The following is a 19,284-nucleotide window of genomic DNA, read 5'->3' as shown; positions in this document are numbered from 1 at the left end:
CACCCACACACACTGAAATTTCAAAATCAGCCCAGCACACAACTCATGAGGATGTGGAAGAAAATGAGGGCACACAAATAATACTATCATATAGATGTGATGGTCCACATAAACATAGGATTCAAATTTTGAGTTCTTGAAACTGTAAGGTACAAGTTAAGTTAAAAAATGTATGTTAAGTGACTGCGGTGGGTTGGCACCCTGCCCGGGATTGGTTCCTGCCTTGTGCCCTGTGTTGGCTGGGATTGGTTCCAGCAGACCCCCACAACCCTGTGTTCGGATTCAGCAGGTTGGAAAATGGATGGATGGATATTAAGTGATGTTACTGACTAGACTTAGCCATAAAGAACATTCCACCCTGGTATGTCTGAATTAGGCTCTGGTTGTTGGCTCTTTTCTGGAGATAAAACCAAGGATTAAGGAAAATGTTCTTTGTTATGGATTCAAATGGAATTACATCTGCAGGAGTTCTTTCTAAAATACCTAAAAACTTTGCTGCTTCATCCTAAACAAAGAAGATAACATACTATGGGACAGAAATTGTGTTTCATTTACTTCTATCCACATTTTAAACTGCTGAATTCAGGTCAGAGGTGTGAGGAAGAAAGCCTATCATGGCAGCAAAGAGCGTAAAACAAAAACCAAGCCTAGTGTACAAAACTCTGAGCACACTGTCTGTTGTGTCATCACACTCACAGGTTATGCGTGAGCATGCGCACGTGTTATTTCTGTATTTGATGTGCAGAAACGCTTTACTTCCAGGAGTCTGTATGTTGTTGCATTTGTTCAATTGTTTGTTGATTTTGTGTGCGGCTGTTTTATGTAAGATTTATGCTTTGTTGTTAGTTTTATTAAAAATATAACAATTTTTCGCCAAGTAATGATAAAGTTCTAATGATGTTTTACTAACGTGTTCAGGCAACCCTGTCAAAGTGTGTTAAGTTTAATGTTTAAAACTGTATAAAGTACGCTCAGAAATGTTGTTTCTTTATTAATATATAAGAGCTTTTAGAAAATAGACTTGGTAATGGCTGTTTAAGTAGTGATTTGTTCAAATCTGTACAGTGCTAACGCATTTGGTAACTTTTATTCAGTGCCTTTGCCCATGATGGCACTTCATAGCGCCCTGTTAGTTTCTGCCACTATCTGCTGACCTTTTTAGGTATTACCTGTGTTTAGCATTCTGTGAAAGTTATTTTATGTTATTGTATTTGTTCTGTTTCAGAAACACATACATTTATCTGCAAATAAATATTTAGCTCTACAAAGCTATTGCAACAAATCCTTCCTTTGCAACATTCAGCAGTTAATTGAGTTTTTCCACATTAATTCTGGTCTGCTTCATCCTTTTTATTGGGGATTAGGATTTGGTGCCACATACACACCAGTTTGACACACGCACGGTTTAACTCCTAGACAGGACACAAACTCACCACAGGGCAGACTTAACCCAAGTGGGGTTAAATTAGCGTACTAGTCAACCCAATATACACAGTGTTTGGGAAAACAGGATTATATTAAGAAAAAAAACACTATACACAGGGAGAATACAGTATGTGAACTCCACGCAGACAGCAACTAATTGTGACCCTGAAGTTATGGAACAGCCAGTGCAAACATGCATTTGTTTCATGTTAACACATGTAATGAGTATCTAGTCATCACTGCCCTTCTACAATGGAGAGGAGGCAGGGAACATTTAGCAGAGTGGTATAGAAAATGTTTACTTCCTATGTATAATACCATTTATTTACTTACATAAAATTTCTTCTGCTCCAAGTTTCCCCATTCTGTATAAGTTATTCTATAACAATTTAGCCAATTGTACATTATCATATCTTCCATCTAGTTTGGTATCATCTGCAGACTTAACCAACTTTCTGTTCTTGTTCTGACCATTTACTGTATATATATTAAAAAGAGCAGCACCTCCAGCACTGGTTCCAGAGGGACACCCTAATTGGGACACCCTAACCTAATTCTGCAAAAAGACATTTGCTTCCCTTGTTTGAGACAAATCTTGTACAAACCTACACACCGTGTCTTGAATTTCCACCTCTCTTAGTTTGATCACTAAACTTTCATGTGGTATCTTAACAAAAGTGTTCTGAAAACAAAGATAAATAATATTATATACACCTCTCTTATTGTATACTTTTTTTATTTCCTCATAGGATTCCAGCATATTTGTGAAACATGACTTTCCGTCTAAACCCATGTTCACTATTTGCTGAATCTTTTCCTTAGTAATTACTTCCATTAAATTAACTGCAATGCACATTAAGTTTACTGGCCTTTACTTACTTGGATCAGGCCAGTCACCCTTTTCATACAATGGGGTGATATTATCTAGCTTCCAGTTTTTAGGAATTCCCACAATGTGCAATGCTTTTTGAAAAATATGTGTAAGGGTTTACTGTTAAGTGTTCACTCTTTAAAAAGGAAATCTCAAGGTATCAGGCTCAGCCTAAGGACACATCATGATAGTTGTATGGCATCATCTGCTAAAACACCAATCAACATGATGTTCTTTGTCAGATGTCATGAACCAGCTACCTGATTGTTAGTAAAATAAGAACCGGGACGCACCACTATAAAATATTTTCTTTTTCATTTGTTATTTATTTATTTTCAGTTATTGTGAAAGTTGCCCCCTATGGAACAGCTAAAATCAATCCAAATTTTCTTCATTGTAAAGCTACCGATTACCAATTGATGTCAAACTATTTAACAATAAGCTTTACTTAATATTTTTGCATTTTGTCCTCTATGATGAATGGCTCCCTGGGGGAACAAGTCATGCATATTTGTCTATCCATCCATTATTCAGGTCAATTCAGTTCAGTTTATTTTCGTATAGTGGTCTTCATTGGGTAAAATGCAAATAGAAACTTTACTAATTACATAATTAGTACACAATGACATAAAATATTCAGTCAGTGAAGTCCAGTACTATCTGTCCATTAATTAATTGTTGAAATACGGCCAATTGTCATCAGAGGAATGAAAAACAAGAACTCCAGATAGCAGCATCCCAGGAGAAAAATAAACCTCTTGAAGGTCCAAAGTCAATTATAACAGAGAAAGACCTTAGCTATCTGGCAGCCCACCCCATCCTGGGCAAACATGCAGAAGGAATGAATTCTAAACTTTATAATCTTTATTTTTTTGTGTGGATAACAATGAAAACTAACTCACAATATAGACACGCTATTGTAATTATGATCCTGTTATTCCGCTGGGTGTTTATTTTCACTGCTGAAGCTTGCAGTTTGTTTCTAGCTAGTGATTACATGTTAGATCTGGCATAGCATCAGTGGTAGAAAACTATTTCAAACTGTGGCATATTAAAGACTGTCCCATATTACAACATTTCAACCACTTTGGGCAAAAAGTGTTTGCATCTCTACAATCAGGTGGATGGTACTGCAGGATCAAACCTCCAAACCTGCCGCATATAAATAAGGTTTTTCTTCCAAAGACTGCATGTTGTGAACACTTCAAACACTTTCATTGAGTTACCACCATAGTTATTATTTTTTTCTGTAATCTTTGGGAGCTGTTAAATGATTTTATTTTTTAACTAGTCAAACACATGGACCTCTGGTCCTCAAATAAAAGGATTGTGAAAATGGGTGGACAGATCTTGCGTAAAAAGCAAATAAGAAGTACATTCTAATTCTAACTTCTTGAACATGTCTGCTGTTGGACTTTGTTTTGCAGAGTTGTTGATTCTGTCTTTGTGTTGTAGTTTCTTCTTCAACTACATATGGAAGTTATAATGTCTATTTGGACACTTGCAGTTTACATAGAGAAAGCAGTGATTCTCCATTTTGGCAACACAGACTTTACTTTTCCCTCTGAAAAAATAGTGTTTTACAGCGAGCACGTAGCCAATCTAACTTGTTCAAGTAGTGTTCATGGAACATTTCTTCATTGCTGTTGTGTTCTCAGCCTGTATCAAAGTGTGAGTCTGTCATGACGATGGGCCAGAGTATCAGAAAGCTGCACAATGGATTTATATTCAGGCCTTCTTCTCACTTTGGCATGAGCAGTAGTGTCTTGGTATCTTAGTGGTCATGGGTCTTAATTTTGCTTGTGACATGCCGGTGTGTATCACTTTAATTTGCGATGAAATGTATATCTCATAGTTGAGGGGCAGCAGATGACACTGCTGTTCTTCTTGTTGTTTGTATGATCCGCATGAGCAATGTGCTTAATAGTGCGCAGCGTGAAATGTAGTCATAACAAAATCCAGCAATCGAAGTCACTCTACCTGTCAGGCGAGGTGTGTATCCACATCTCCACTTGCCTTGACAAGGAGTGAAAGCCCGTTTTCTAGGTCACAGTAACCTTCTCCAAATTCATGGGTCGAGTTGCATGTATAACAACATAAGCTGTCTACTGAGATCAAGCTTAAAGGGCCACGGGTTTGTGAGTTTTTGTGTAACAGCCAGACAACCGATAGCATTTGTATACAGTTAGCTCTGCCATTTTTCAGCTCCAGGTTCCTTAATTTTCTTTCTGGACCTGTCAGTATTTGTTAGGAACTACCGCAAACATCCATCCCATGTTAGCATGTTTTTTTTTCTCATTTTCCTTTAATATGTCAAAGATATACATCTTAGACTGACTGGCACATATTGACTGAATTGTAAAGAGCACGAGTGTGCCCTAACAATCAGATCCTTAATTAATAAAAGAACATTTTAAAAATGAATAGACACTAAATGAATGAAGAGAGAAATCCACAAGACAATAAATGAATAAAGAGAGAAATTCACAATTAGTTTGATAAACCAGTAAAACTTAGTACATGTTAAGGGAAAGCAGGGATAAAAGAATATAAAAACTGATTGGGAGGCAAATTGACAGAAAGCAAAGAAAAATGACTGACAGTCAATCCAATGACTTACCGAAACACTTCAGTGCAATAACTTTCCCTGTAACACAACTTCCCCTAAAAAGAACAAAAGAGGTCAAATTAGAATAAGAAATGTATGACGATATACTGTCATATAATTCAAAAGACTGAACCTTAAACAGAGAACGCAGCAAACTCTGCATAATCCATCATTCATTGGCTTCTGAAATTCCTGTTATTCTAAGCATGTCTGACTTAAAATGATTAGTCTTTGAAATATGCTTACCACATTACACAGGAAAGCTGCTGCAGCAGTCCTGGCCTAAGTATGGGATTTGAAAAGCTTTGTACAACCACAGTAGCCCGGCCTTCCCCAGTGAGAGGAAACCTGAAAAGTCTCACTATTTCAATGTTTTCAGAAAGTGCTTATTTTGTTTTATATGATAACTGTACATAACAGCAAGTACCCACTTATGAGTCATCTTAGCTAACATCATACTCTGCAAATTACCTCTCCGTGGCATTGTGGAACTGATTTTAATAATATTGTTGTGTTCATTTAACTATTATGCATCATGACCTGATATGCTTAGGAGACAATTTCTAGTTCTAATGTATTTAACTGCTTATGTTACGACTCAGGCAAGTAGTAAATAGAAAGCTCTTAGCAAGCCATCTGCAACTGCTGAAAAAGATTTCATATTTTGTGCTAAGAGAACAGTGAGATATTCAATTAGATTAGATTAGATTAGATGAACTTTATTAATCCCATGGGGAAATTATATACACAATGCCTGAGACAGACTTTCATATGGGTTCTACTCCTGCTTGTGTAGCTATGTAGGCCTTACAGAACCTGATGGAAATTTAGTTCTTTGCCACAGAATTAAATTTTCAAAGTTTCTAGATTGGCAGACAATAGAATCAGTTAAAAACTCTGTAGGATAACATTTTCACACTCATTCCTGACACAACTGGACTCATGGTGGGAACCAGCCCTGGATGGTGGCCACTTAGGTACACACCAAATAATTAATAATAAATAATTAACCAACCGTGAACATCTTTTGGAGAAAAAAAAACAGCGTCAATAGCTAAAACTCCATATACATAAAGGGACATCCCCCCGACTGTATAAAGTTACTGTCTGGAATTTGAGCAGAAGAAGCTGTTACCATGAATCTTCACCAGTAGAAGAAGCTAGCTCAGATTAATTACATTTTTTATTATGGCAAAATGGACTTTAATGTTGCTAGTAGAGCTATTCTAAAAAAAAAATAAAAAAACATAACTTAAAAGGACTAAACTCAACAATGAAAGATATTCATATACTTTATAAAAACTTTACTGAAAAAGCCAGATACAAAGTGAATCTGTTATGATCATTATTACAATAAATGTAGCATAAAAACTACATATAATTATCAGGAATTATGTACATAGAAAGTAAGTTTGGCCTGTGCCTGTATAATAAAGTAAATCTCAGTCAGAAGGTTAGTGGTTGATGGTCCAATGAACACTTCAAACGGTCAAATTTCCCTCTACACATCTTTAGTGTATGACAAGAATTCTGAATGCAATGGGTGAGTTCTGCCTGAAAGGACGCTTGCTGATTTTCACACTGATTGTTTGTTGCAGATAGATTTGATCGTTAAGACCTTACCATTCTATTTCACAAGTTGTTTAATTTTATTTTTGTTGTTAACTTTACCATTTCCAAATAAACCAAGAGAGCCATGAATAAAATGAAGGATATGTTTAGCTAAAAGGTGTTATAATTTAATTATTAATGGTAAAAAGACATGTCATTCCTTATTTTTTGTGGGTAGAACCCCAGCCTAAGGTCACTGCTGAGGGGTCCTTCTTCTGACTTTATATTGCAGTCAGAAAGTGAGACCCATCAGGCGATTGTTGAGTTTGTCTCGGAGTTTACTGTGAGTACTGGTATTTTGTGATTTTTCTAGCTGATTAGATTTTTTTTCTTTTGTTATTATTTGATTGCTATATTGAACATGTTTGCCTTCAGATTGCCCTTTTCAGGAAATACAATTAATTTTCTATCTTTGTTAATATGTCTTCATTTTGTAAAGATTCATTGTTGTCCTTTTGTACTTTGAGCTTTTAAAAGCAGTTCTTCATTATGGCCCTAAGCAGGCCAAAACCTGCAGGTAGTAGTTGTTGGACTGGCTGCCTTGGAGTGAGACTTTATTTTGTAGGCAACACAACCCCATCATCATATCTGAGACTCCAATACACAACAGTATGTGCCTTCATAGAACTTACCTGAGATAGCAGTTTCTTTTACATTGTTAGGTTAAGTTAGGCAGACTTTATTATCACAGAGGGATATTTGTTTGCAGCAGGAAAGTACATTATTACTTTTAGCAGTGCACAAAATAGTAATTCAGAACTTAGGAGTATATCTACAAGTAACAGAATTCAAAATTCTTATAGCTCTAGGAATAAAAGACTTCTTAAATTTAGTGATGTTTACCCCTGTGAACCTAAATCTGCAGCCTTAGGCAACAGGTAAAGTTTAGGTAAAACGAGGACAGCTATTGTATGACAGAACTGAATTGGGCTTCTTTCAGACCTGTTTGTGATACAGCTCAGTGTCAGAGGTATCCTGCAAAACAATGATTTCCTCGACAAAAAAAGAAAAAAAAATGATATACAGATATACATTATCTGATATTTTAGTTTTAGGGCCATATTTCCTGGGGACACAAGGTCATGTCTGTTTCCATTACTAGATTTCATTGTGGCCACCTGAAGTCAAAGAATGGAAGACAGAGAATAAAATTTTCAGTGACAGAAAATATTGTACTTCCAAACTTCATCTATGGGCATATTTTCTGCCCAGTATGGCCTTAAACTATGTATGACGCCAATTCCAAAAATGTTGGGATGCTGTGTAAAATGTAAAAAAAAAACAAAAAGAAAAAGAATGCATTGATTTGCAAATCTCATAAACCCAAATTTTACTCACAATATAACATAGAAAACATATCAAATGTTTAAACTGATAGAATGTACCATTTTAAGAAAAGAATAAGGTCATATTGAAATTGATAGCAGCAATATGTCTCAAAAAAGTTAGGACAGGGCCATGTTTACCACTGTATAGCATTTCCTCCTCTTTTTCCAACCGTTCATAAATGTCTGGGACCTGGGGAGACCATTTACTGGACTTTTGGGAGAGGAATGTTGTCCCATTTTTGTCTGATACAGGATTCCAGCTGCTGAACAGTCCTGGGTCTTTTTTTTTATTTGCCGATGTGTAAAACATTTTCAATTGGTGAAAGGTCTGGACTGCTCTTCTACTGGACTCTTGTACTGAAGCCATGCTGTTGCAATAGATGCAGTATGCAGTTTAGTATTTTTGCTGAAATATGCAAGGCCTTTTCTAAAAAGGACATCATCTGGATGGGAAAATGTTACTCTAAAACCTGTATGTAGCTTTCAACATTGATGGTGCCTTCCCAGATGTGCAAGCTGACAATTCCATGGGCACTAATGCACCCCAATACCATCAGAGCTGCAGGCTTTTGAACTGAATGCTGATAACAAGGTGGATGGTCCCGCTCCACGATATTCTGGAGGACGCAAGTTTTTCAAAAAGAATTTCATATTTTCTTTTGTCTGACCACAGACCAGTTTTCCACTTTGCCTCAGTCCATTTTAAATGAACTTTGGCCCAGAGAAGATGGTGGCGTTTCTGGATCATGTTCACATATGGCTTCTTCTTTGCATGACAGAGCTTTAACCTGCATTTGTTTATGACACAGCGAACTGTGTTCACAGACAGTGGTTTCTGGAACTGTTCCTAAGCCCATGCAGTGATTTCCGTGACGGAATCCTGAATGATGTTAATGCAGTACCGCCTGAGGGCCCGAAGATCATGGGCATCCAATACTGATTTTCAGCCTTGTCCCTTGTGCATGGAGATTTCTCCAGATTCTCTGAATCTTTTGATGATATTGTGTACTGCAGATGATGAGATATTCAAAGTCTTCACAATGTTATGTTGAACATTATTCTGAAATTGTTCCACAATTTCTAGACTTTTTTGCAGATTAGTGAACCTCTGGCCATCTTTACTTGTGAGAGACTCTGCCTCTGTAAGATGCTCTTTTTATACCCAATCATGTTACTGATCTGTTGCCAATTAACCTAATTAGTTGACGAATGCAATTCCAGCTGTTTCTTTTCAGTCCCACTTACTTTTCCAGCCTCTTGTTGCCCATATCCCAACTTTTATGAGATGTGTTGCTGCCATCCAAATCGAAATGAGCTAATATTTTTATGAAATAATAAAATATCTCACTTTCAACATCTGATATGTTTTCTATGTTCAGTTGTGAAAAACATATGGGTTGATGAGATTTGCAAATCCTCGCATTCTGTTTTTTACATTTTACTTGTACACAGCATCCCAACTTTTTTGGAATTGGGGTTGTACATAAATCAGAGAAACACATTACCCTAACGACTTTTAATCCAATCCTCCCCATCCTTACAGCCATCTTGCCTCTCCAAATGAGCTATGAACTCAGTAAATCAGTGTTACAGGCCTCCAACAAACTCAAAAGCTAGTCAGATTTGAGTTTATAGACATTCTCCACTACCCTGTCATTGATGAATGCCTGTTGCAGTAATAACTTTTTTTTCTAATAGTTTTTCTATTATATTAAGTTGTAGAAATGATTTATCACACAAGTTAACACAATCATCAATTATTAAATTATAGCATACTGTATTTCATTCTATTTTGCTCATTCCCACTAATTTCATTTGCCTAAACCAATAGCTAAACTGCACCGATATTGTCATCCAGGCAGTTCCTAAAATTGTCAAGATGTGCCTTGACTAAACATAAACTGTTATATCACGTATTTTTAGCAATCCGAGATGTATTAAAAAATAATTCCTGGAACCAAATATTAATGTCTTCACAAAAAAAGACTGCTTATTATATACTTCTGCTTATTCATATACCAGTGTGTCACATTCTGCCTGCTCTTATGACTTTATTGTTATTTTAACTGCAAAGCTCTTTAGGGGTATATTGTAATTTTTTGCTTTGCTTGTGACATTTTTGTAACTAGTTTTCAGGTTATTATCACTTTCTTAGCTATGAATGCTGTGCCACTTTCTAGACATATTGGCATATCTGTTCATTTGTAGTGCAGCCACCATCTTGTATAAAGACAGCATTAAAAGCAGTTTGTTCTGAAAATGTTAATGAATCATTTTAAATCCCAAAGCCACTCAAACTACTTCTTTCACAAATACTAACAATTTGAATGGATTGATATACTTGTCACATTGTGCCCTTCGCAAGCTGAACAGAGTTGCACTGAGTCTACAAATGTCTGCATTTGGTGCAGATTTTGACAATTTGTGTCTTGAGCTATGTGTAAAAATTAAGTTTGAGAATGTAGAGCAGGAGGGTAGTCAAAAGTTCAAAAGTTGTCAGAAGTAAAATCTAAAAATCATGAAACACAAGAAAAAATTCTATGAAATGAACTGGTTTCTGTTAAAAAAAATCGGTGTCAAATTAAAAGGGCATTATTGAGAAACAGATAATGTGACATGACACTTAAGGATGAATGTCAAATATTTCCTACTTATTTTAGCGTACTGCATTTTATTCATTTGTTCAGATCTACACATGAAAATAAACTGAACTTGTTAACATTATTTTATTTCTTTTGCCATGCTGTTATTTAACAGTGTAATTTGTTTCTTTCCTTTAAATAAGTGTATAAAAATATATTGTTTTATGTCTTTCTGTACAGTAGGCATTCTATAGTTGTCACATTTTGAAACGTACGTGACACATGATAAATGCCAATGTACTTAAAATTGTCATAATTCTTACATATATAATTGATTATTAAATAAAAAATAAACTGACATTACTGCCATGTAAGCATACTGTCTGAGTCAGTTAATCCATCAGTCCCCTGAGGGTTAAGAATTGAAAAGAAACAATAAAAAATGTATCTATAGTCAATATTGTATTCCACAGAAAATTCTCTGCAGTACAGTCTTATTAGTAAGCAATATAAAATCATTTACCTGAACTGCCATATATTCTTTAGATCATTTTTGGCATCTGCATTAATTTGAACAAATCCATCCGTATAATTGGGTCCAATGTCTGTAAGATTGACTCCTTTGTGTTTTGTGAGCCTTTTGAGAGAAGAAGATTAAGTATGTATTATTACAGCATATAATTAACTAAATACTCTAAAAAATGCACTGTCTCATAATCAGCCTATTGCTGTTCACTGCTATAAAGGAAGTTAAAGTGTGGTGCGGGATATCTCTTCATGTTTAAGACAAGATGCCAGAACAATGAAGAGATGTAGATTTCAATTTATGAATAACGTTATATCCCTCTGTTCATAAATAAGTTAATAAATCAGCTAAGGTGCACACAAATTCATTTTCACTATTGCTTGGGGTTTGGATTTGGTGATACAATATTTTTATCAAATAATTCAAATATAGCACCTGCCATTATAAACAAATCAATACAGGTTATTAATGAAATAATAATAATAGAAGATGGAAATATTCTTGTATTTACAAGATAATACACATTTCAAAAAACATAAATATAACAGCTTTGTTTTCTTTCCCTTTTTCCATAAAGAAGGGCGCAAACTTATGAGTTATATCTCCCCTCCTCAATTTTTGTCTGAGTTACCAAATGAAATACTGCTAATTCAGAACTGGCTTTTAAATGCTTTTGGAAAACGTGTTTTTTTCAGCCTGTTGATAGGATATACTTTACTTCATAAGTTTCCAATGTCTTCTTGTTTTTAAATTGATTTGATCCTCTTCACAATCTGTTTTGCCTCACTACCCTAAAAACCCCTGTTCTTCAGTGAGGGAATGGATGTATGTCTTTTTGTGTTATACTGTTTTTAAACCTGCTGCTGACAGATGCTGTTAATTAATGGAAGATGTTCTTTCAAGCTTAGTTTTACTATTAAATTTAGGATAGAATTGTAAAAGTTAAAGGTTTATCAATCACAGGTTACTACCATCAAATCAAGTAACAAAGACAAGCAGAAATGCATATGCACATTCCCTGGCTTTACATTAGTTGTGAGATTACAAGAAATATTAATTTTAGAATGAAAACTATAAAGTTGTTTATGCATTCTTTGATTGGTTCCTGCCATCTTGAGGATGGAGGTGACTCTTTTTCTGGATTTCTTCAGGGCCCGCAATGACATTTTCACTAGCACAGGAGAAAGGAGAAAGATGATGAGCACACTTTGTAGTTGTTTGTCTAATCATTCTTCTCTTTATTTCTCTTTCAATGGCTTCCGCTTCCTCACATTGTGATGGATAGCCATATACTGCAGCTATTATATTCTTTGAAGTTCTGCATGCTGTAGTTTTTATTTTCTAGCACATTGTATATCTGTTCTGCAAGCACTTTATTGACTTTATGCAAATCCCAGGCCCAGGCATAGGGCACTGTGACATGTTCACTGATAAATCCAAATATAATCTTTCTAAATTACTATTTACAAAAAGCATACACATAAACACAAAGATTTGCTTAAACAAACAGGAAAAAAAGTGGTTTAAAACTGATTAATATAAGCAGAATACATTCATTAGTTTACTATGGCCAGTTTACAAAAGAGGAGAGGAGAAAAAACTCCAGTTAGCAACATTCCCGGAGAAATAAACTTCTGCAGAGGTCCATGATTAGTTATAATGGGCAAAGATAAACACCTGCATTTCCGAGCTCTGATTAAGAGTTACAAGGGCAGCCCCAGTTGGTGACACCAGTACTGCCTGCCCCACATTAAATTAAACACAGTGCCAGTTTTTCTATGCATACTGCTGAAACCTGATAGTTTAAGGTATCCCTACTGGCCTCCTATTTCTTTTTGTGTCATTATTTTTTCAAGGTTTATACATTAATTGTTCATTTTAGAAAAGAGTATGTCTTTTAGTTTTAGGAATTTGCCACAGCATGGAAATTCATCATTAAAACAATAATATTAATGCAGAAAAACAAGAACAGGCATTAACTCTGACATTAATGGGCAAGGCATTACACTTTAAACCAGATATTTACAGATTTAATCCCTGCCTATAAATTTGAGCAAATCATTAATCTCACTTGTAATCCATTTATAAACAATAAGAAAATGTATACATGACATAACATTCAGGGGCATTCAGAGAGCAGTTTGAAAGTGTGAGCATTCAGATTTTCAAAAACATTCAACTTTTATAAACCACTTCATCAGATACTGTACACAAATATGTTTTTAATACTATTATCTTGTGACTGAAATTGCTTTCATAGAAAGCAGATTCCAACACAAGTGATGTGAAGACTCATGTGCAATTGTTACTTGATGTTGGATGTGGAGAATCTGTGGCTAATTGCCGTTCAGACTTCTTAAACATAATTTTTTTCAAAAACGTACTCAATGGAAATTTAAAATCTGTGCTTCTGTCTCAGGTTAATATTGTTTGCTGCATTCAAACATGACAGTGGATCAATGTGACCCTTTGCTGATTAATTGTATCAGAATAATACTGAATAATTATAATCTTTTAATAAGGCAACATAAGGCTGTTTTTAGTGTAATGGAAATACTGATTACACATTTAGTCACTGTAGCATATGTCACCAAGCTAACTTTCATATATGTCTTGTCACGCACGAGCGCATCGGGAGCAGTTGAAAGACCCGACATGCACCGCGATAAACCCGGCCGGGGGACAAAGACAGCATACTAACCTCTCTCTCCTTTCTTCTGTAGAAAAGACGAAGCGACGTCGCCGTAAAACCCAGAATACACAACGGTCTCTACTTCCAGGTTCCTTTCTTCCCTCTGGTCCCCCAAAGATGACGTCAACCTCCCACAATCCATCACGCCTTCCCAGCAACCATCACATCTGATTTTCGGTCCATCCCTTTATATTGTCCCCCCAACCCGCCATCTTTGTCTTATGATTTTGGTATTTTTATGTCTAAAAGAAAATACCTTATTTTTTGTTACAGTATACGGGGCAAAACCCCAAACCTTTATGCAAGTGTCTTGTGCTTCTTTTACAGTCTACATAAATTAAATTGATGCTATTTTTTACTTTTAATGAGTATCTTGTCACTTGTCACTTACCTGCTTTAATTTCATGGAGAAGGAGAAGTGAGCTGCTGTGACTACAAGGTTGCTCAAGATGCCATGCAGCTCTAAAGACAAGCTTAGGGTGTGGCGGAGACAGAAGCCAGACTCTTATTGTGTAAAATTCCCATTCAAGCTGGGCAAGACACACCCAATGGGTTTATTGTGCATGAACAGCCAGTGTACTCACAGACTGCATACTTGTTAGCGCTCTCTGCATAGTGTTTGATTGTAAACTCACTAACTGACTGTTGTGCATAATAAATGTCTAGTGTACTTTATGTTTATAGCCAAAACTTTAACTTCTAATAACATTTAGTTCTTGTATATGTAAATACACCATGATAACCACATTTCTGTTTTCTGAATGAGTTATTAATATTATTCACTGTTTAAGGGCAATAAGCTGTACTTTACCTTGTTCTGTTCTAAGATGCTAACTATGACATGTTTTGGGCGTACAGAATTGTAAAAAAAACTTAAAACGTTTCTCTTTTTGTACACAAATGCCGTCTTGGGCCTGCATTTGGAAATTGGGGTAATAGCGCCATCTATAGGTTGACTTAATGGAGAGACAGCATTTCAAGTTTAAGGAACTGAAAATTTTGTGGTTGTAATTACTCTGCCTGGGTAATCTATAATGTTTCCGTTTTGCTATTTTGATTGTTTGTTTATCTTTGATATGTACTCCATTGGTACTTACGTACTTAATATATTGCTTTCTTTCTCTATTTCTGTTTAGATATCGATCACATACACATCTATCTGTTATAGTGTTCGATGCAGAGCATGGAAGGGTGCTCAGACTACTCTTTGGAGTAGCTGCTATTCTTCCTAACTGAAGAATTAGGCCAGCTGAGGCCCAGTAATGTACAACTGTCCCTCATAGATTGCATATAACAAGATCCACCCATGTATTGTGACACAGTATTTGATGGTACAATCCATAAATTACATCATTACTACTGTATTGAATAAATAGAGAATATCATTATCTGTGAATTAAATAAATAAATGCATATATAACGTCATAACTAGTAAATATGACACTGCTCCCCTAGCTGAGGCGTCACCAGATGGATACTCGTTCCTTCATAAGTCTAGAGATTCTGGTCGAGGAGGAGGCCTTGGAATAATTCATTGTAACAAAATGCAAATCACTTCTAAAAATTTAGGAAACTTTACATCCTTTGAGGCATTCATTTTAAATATTAAAACAGATTCCAACACAATTATAGTGCTAGTCTACAGACCACCAGGGCCATATTCATTGTTCATGACTGAATTTAGCAACCTTCTATCTGATTTGGCTATAAATTATGATCACGTAGTTCTGATGGGGGATTTTAATGTACACATTGATGTGGAAACTGACACTTTTAGCAAATGTTTTACTTATTTTTTTAAATTCAGTAGGATTTTGTCAGATTGTCAAAGGTCCAACTCATAATCATAACCACACATTAGATTTAATTATAACTTACAAAGTTGAAATTCAAAATTTAAATATTACTCCATTAAATGTAGTTATTTCCGATCACTTCTTAATTACATTTGATTTAGTTCTGCCCATGCCAGCGCACTCGCAGATTAAAACAAAGACAGTGCGACATCTAGATTGTAATTCTGCTTCAAAATTTATAGATACCTTGAGTAAGTCGAGTGTAATTGTGGAAAACCATTTAGATCAGTTAACATCAAATGTAAACGTGGAAAACAATTTAGATCAGCTAACATCACATTATAATGTGACCTTGAGAGATGCTCTGGACACAGTGGCTCCCTAAAACAAAAGTGATCAAAGCACATAGAAACTCTCCCTGGTTTAATGAAAACACTCAGCTCTTAAATTAGAGTGTCGAAAACTGGAGCAGATGGAGAACAACAAAGCTACATGTCTTTCAAATTGCATGGACAGAGAGTGTTAATAAATATAAAAAAGCCCTCTTTAAAGCTCGCTCAGAATACTATTCTACATTAATAGATAGCAATAATAAAAATCCTAGGGTACTGTTTAGAACAGTGGCTAAATTAACAAATGGGAATTCAGATCAACAGTGCAAAATACCAACAGATATTAGCAGTACAGACTTTATGAACTTCTTCAATGAGAAAATTAAAAATATAAGATCCCAGATCTCAGCATCACAGTACAAACCAAATACTAGCTTAGCAGACCCTGTCTCACATTGCATTCAGCACTTTAATAATTTTAATCCTGTAACTGAGCAGGAAGTCTTAACTTTAATTTCTAAAATGAAGCCCACTACTTGTTCCCTAGATCCAGTGCCAACAAAACTAGTAAAAGTGCAATGGATGTTCTTGCAGCCTATTCTAAACATTATCAATAGTTCATTATTGCATGGCACAGTACCTGATGCACTAAAAGTGTCAGTCATTAAACCATTACTTAAAAAGTCAGACCTAGACCCACACATACTAAATAATTATAGGCCTATTTCAAATTTACCATTTCTCTCTAAAATACTAGAAAAGTAGTCGCCAGTCAGCTTCAGTCACACCTTACGCATTACAATTTATTTGAGAAATTCCAGTCTGGTTTTGCACTGGTCATAGTACAGAAACGCACTAACACGGGTTGTAAATGACATTCTGATATCCTCTGATGAAGGAAACTCCACTGTAATTATGTTGTTGGACTTAAGTGCAGCATTTGACACCATTGACCATTCTATTTTACTGCACAGGCTAGAAAACGATGTTGGGCTTACAGGCCCGTGCTGCTTGGTTTAGTTCTTATTTATCAAATCGATTCCAATATGTACAGAAATGTGCTGACAGTACTCCATCATTATACACAGAAGTTCAATATGGTGTCCCCAGGGCTCAGTACTGGGACCTTTACTGTTTTCACTTTACATGCTTCCACTGGGATCTCTCATTAGGAAACATAATGTTAATTTTCACTGTATGCAGATGACACCCAGTTATACCTTTCATTTAAATCAAATGAAGTTTCTCGATGTTGTCTTTAATTAGTTGTGTTAGTGAATTAAAGGAATGGATGAATGAGAACTACTTGTCTTTAAATACAGATAAAACAGAGATGTTAATTGTTGGAGGGAATGACGCTGATCACAGCAATATTTTGTCATCATTTAACTCAGTTGGAATCCCAATTAATTTTACTAAATCAGCCCGCAATCTAGGAGTTATCTTTGACTCTAGCATGTCATTTAAAGCACATATTACAAAGTGTCCAAAACATGTTTTTCCATCTTAAAAATGTTAGGAAATTAACGCTTTCTAAATAAACAGGATTGTGAGAAATTAATTCATGCATTTATCTCTAGTAGGATTGACTACTGCAATGCGGTGTTCACTGGCTGGTTCAAACTGTTCTTATACAGCCTCCAGTTAATCCAAAATGCGCTGCAAGAATTATTACAAGAACAAGAAAATATGAACACATAACTCCAGTTCTTAAATCTTACACTGGCTCCCAGTTAAGTTTAGGGCAGATTTCAAAATCCTCCTTTTAACATATAAAGCATTAAATGGCCAAGGTCCGCTTACTTGTCTGAACTTATCATGACTTACAAACCTGAGCGCACATTAAGATCTCAAGATGCCGGTCTGCTTAGGATTCCAAGGATTAATAAAATAACAGTGGGAGGTCGAGCTTTTAGTTACAGGGCCCCTAAACTGTGGAATGGTCTTCCTGCTTCCATAAGAGATGCCCCTTCGGTCTCAGCCTTTAAATCCCGGCTGAAGACTCACTACTTCAGTTTAGCATATCCTGACTAGAGCTGCTGATTAACTGTACAGACTGCATCTCTGTTGTTAGTCATTAGCACTAAAACATAAGTAACATGATAATTATATTTGAATACTAACCCTCACCTATTCTGTTTTTTCTCGGTACTCAAATGTGGCATTGGTGCCACGGCCCACCTGCCAAGTTGTTTGCCTGCCTATGGTAAAGTCATCCCTGATGGAGGATCACAGAAATCATGGGAAAGAGGGTCCTTTCATCGATTGGCTGCAGACTGTTTCAGCTGTGGAATGGCCAAATGGGGGAGGCAGCTTGATGGATGAGGTCTCCAGGACTCTAAAAATATCCAAATCTTATTATGTGATATCATCTACTGTTAAACCGTACTTCTAAAATTTTATTTTATGCTGTATTGAGGATTTGTTCTGTTCTGTATATTGTATTGTATTGACCCCCTTCTTTTGACACCCACTTCACGCCCAACCTACCTGGAAAGGGGTCTCTCTTTGAACTGCCTTTCCCAATTTTTCCCTACAAGTTTTTTTTTGTGAGTTTTTCCTTGTCTTCTCAGAGAGTCAAGGCTGGGGGGCTGTCAAGAGGCAGGGCCTGTTAAAGCCCATTGCGGCACTTCCTGTGTGATTTTGGGCTATACAAAAATAAACTGTATTCTATTGTATTGTATAACTTTCTTACATGGTAACACTCAGCCATCCAGCCAGGCCTACATGTCACTACCAAACCCCCAATTCACATGTCCTACAGTGAGGTGTACTTACTTCAGCACAGCACAGCAGCAGGAGTTTCATTCTTTTACTAGCAGAAGCAACTATTGAACAAGTAAAACTAAAAAAAAGAGTAAATTATACAAGTTGAAATAGCTGCTTTCATAGTGAAATTGAAACACCCAACTTGTTTGTATTGGACGTCACACAGAATGTTTCCCTGTTTCAAGATAGACAGACTGGCTGTTGCTCCTTAATAGGACTTCTTGCCCTTTCAAAAACATATACAGCACACCAAATTCAAAATTTATTAGAAATTGAACTGTACTGACAAATTTCATTGAAAAATAACAACGTTTGAACAAAAATTGTTCCACTGGGAGTTGAGTTGTTTCATGTAGTCAGACAGATAGATGGACAGACTGACAGGCAGGAAGACATGCCTATTATGGTGGTTGCTTTTTGATTAATTTGCAAACATTCCTAAAAATATGAATGTCAGCCATTGTAGATATATCCTCACATATTGTATTTAAACGCAACACGCATGCCAAAAATTCCCTTTGATTAAAATGTGAGGTTTCTGGATAATTTAATATATTAATCCCATTCTGGAAACCACTTGGAAGGAATATAGCATATTGGTAAGTTTGGGGTTAGTGGAAGAGTTAGGTGGATGTTAGAGAAAATATTTTGCTGCATTTGATTAACACTGTAAAAATATCTCTGAGGACAAATTTATATTGAAATACATATAGTTTCTAAATTTGCTCTGGACTAACTTTAGCG

At 35.9% G+C, this 19,284-nt stretch overlaps 1 protein-coding gene across 1 annotated transcript in view; it reads right to left on the bottom strand.

Moving 5' to 3' along the window:
- Positions 1–19,284, bottom strand: part of tmprss5 (transmembrane serine protease 5) — a 104,255-nt gene that overhangs the window by 32,123 nt on the left and 52,848 nt on the right. Inside the window, exons 5-6 of the mRNA XM_039762517.1 lie at positions 10,949–11,062; positions 4,917–4,960 (exon numbers count right to left, since the gene is read on the bottom strand). Coding sequence (XP_039618451.1) covers positions 4,917–4,960; positions 10,949–11,062 — 158 coding nt within the window. The remainder of the gene's footprint in view (positions 1–4,916; positions 4,961–10,948; positions 11,063–19,284) is intronic.

The sequence above is a fragment of the Polypterus senegalus genome, chromosome 9, assembly GCF_016835505.1.
Source record: "Polypterus senegalus isolate Bchr_013 chromosome 9, ASM1683550v1, whole genome shotgun sequence".
Classification (NCBI taxonomy): domain Eukaryota; kingdom Metazoa; phylum Chordata; class Cladistia; order Polypteriformes; family Polypteridae; genus Polypterus; species Polypterus senegalus.
This window is presented reverse-complemented; position numbering and strand designations above follow the sequence as displayed.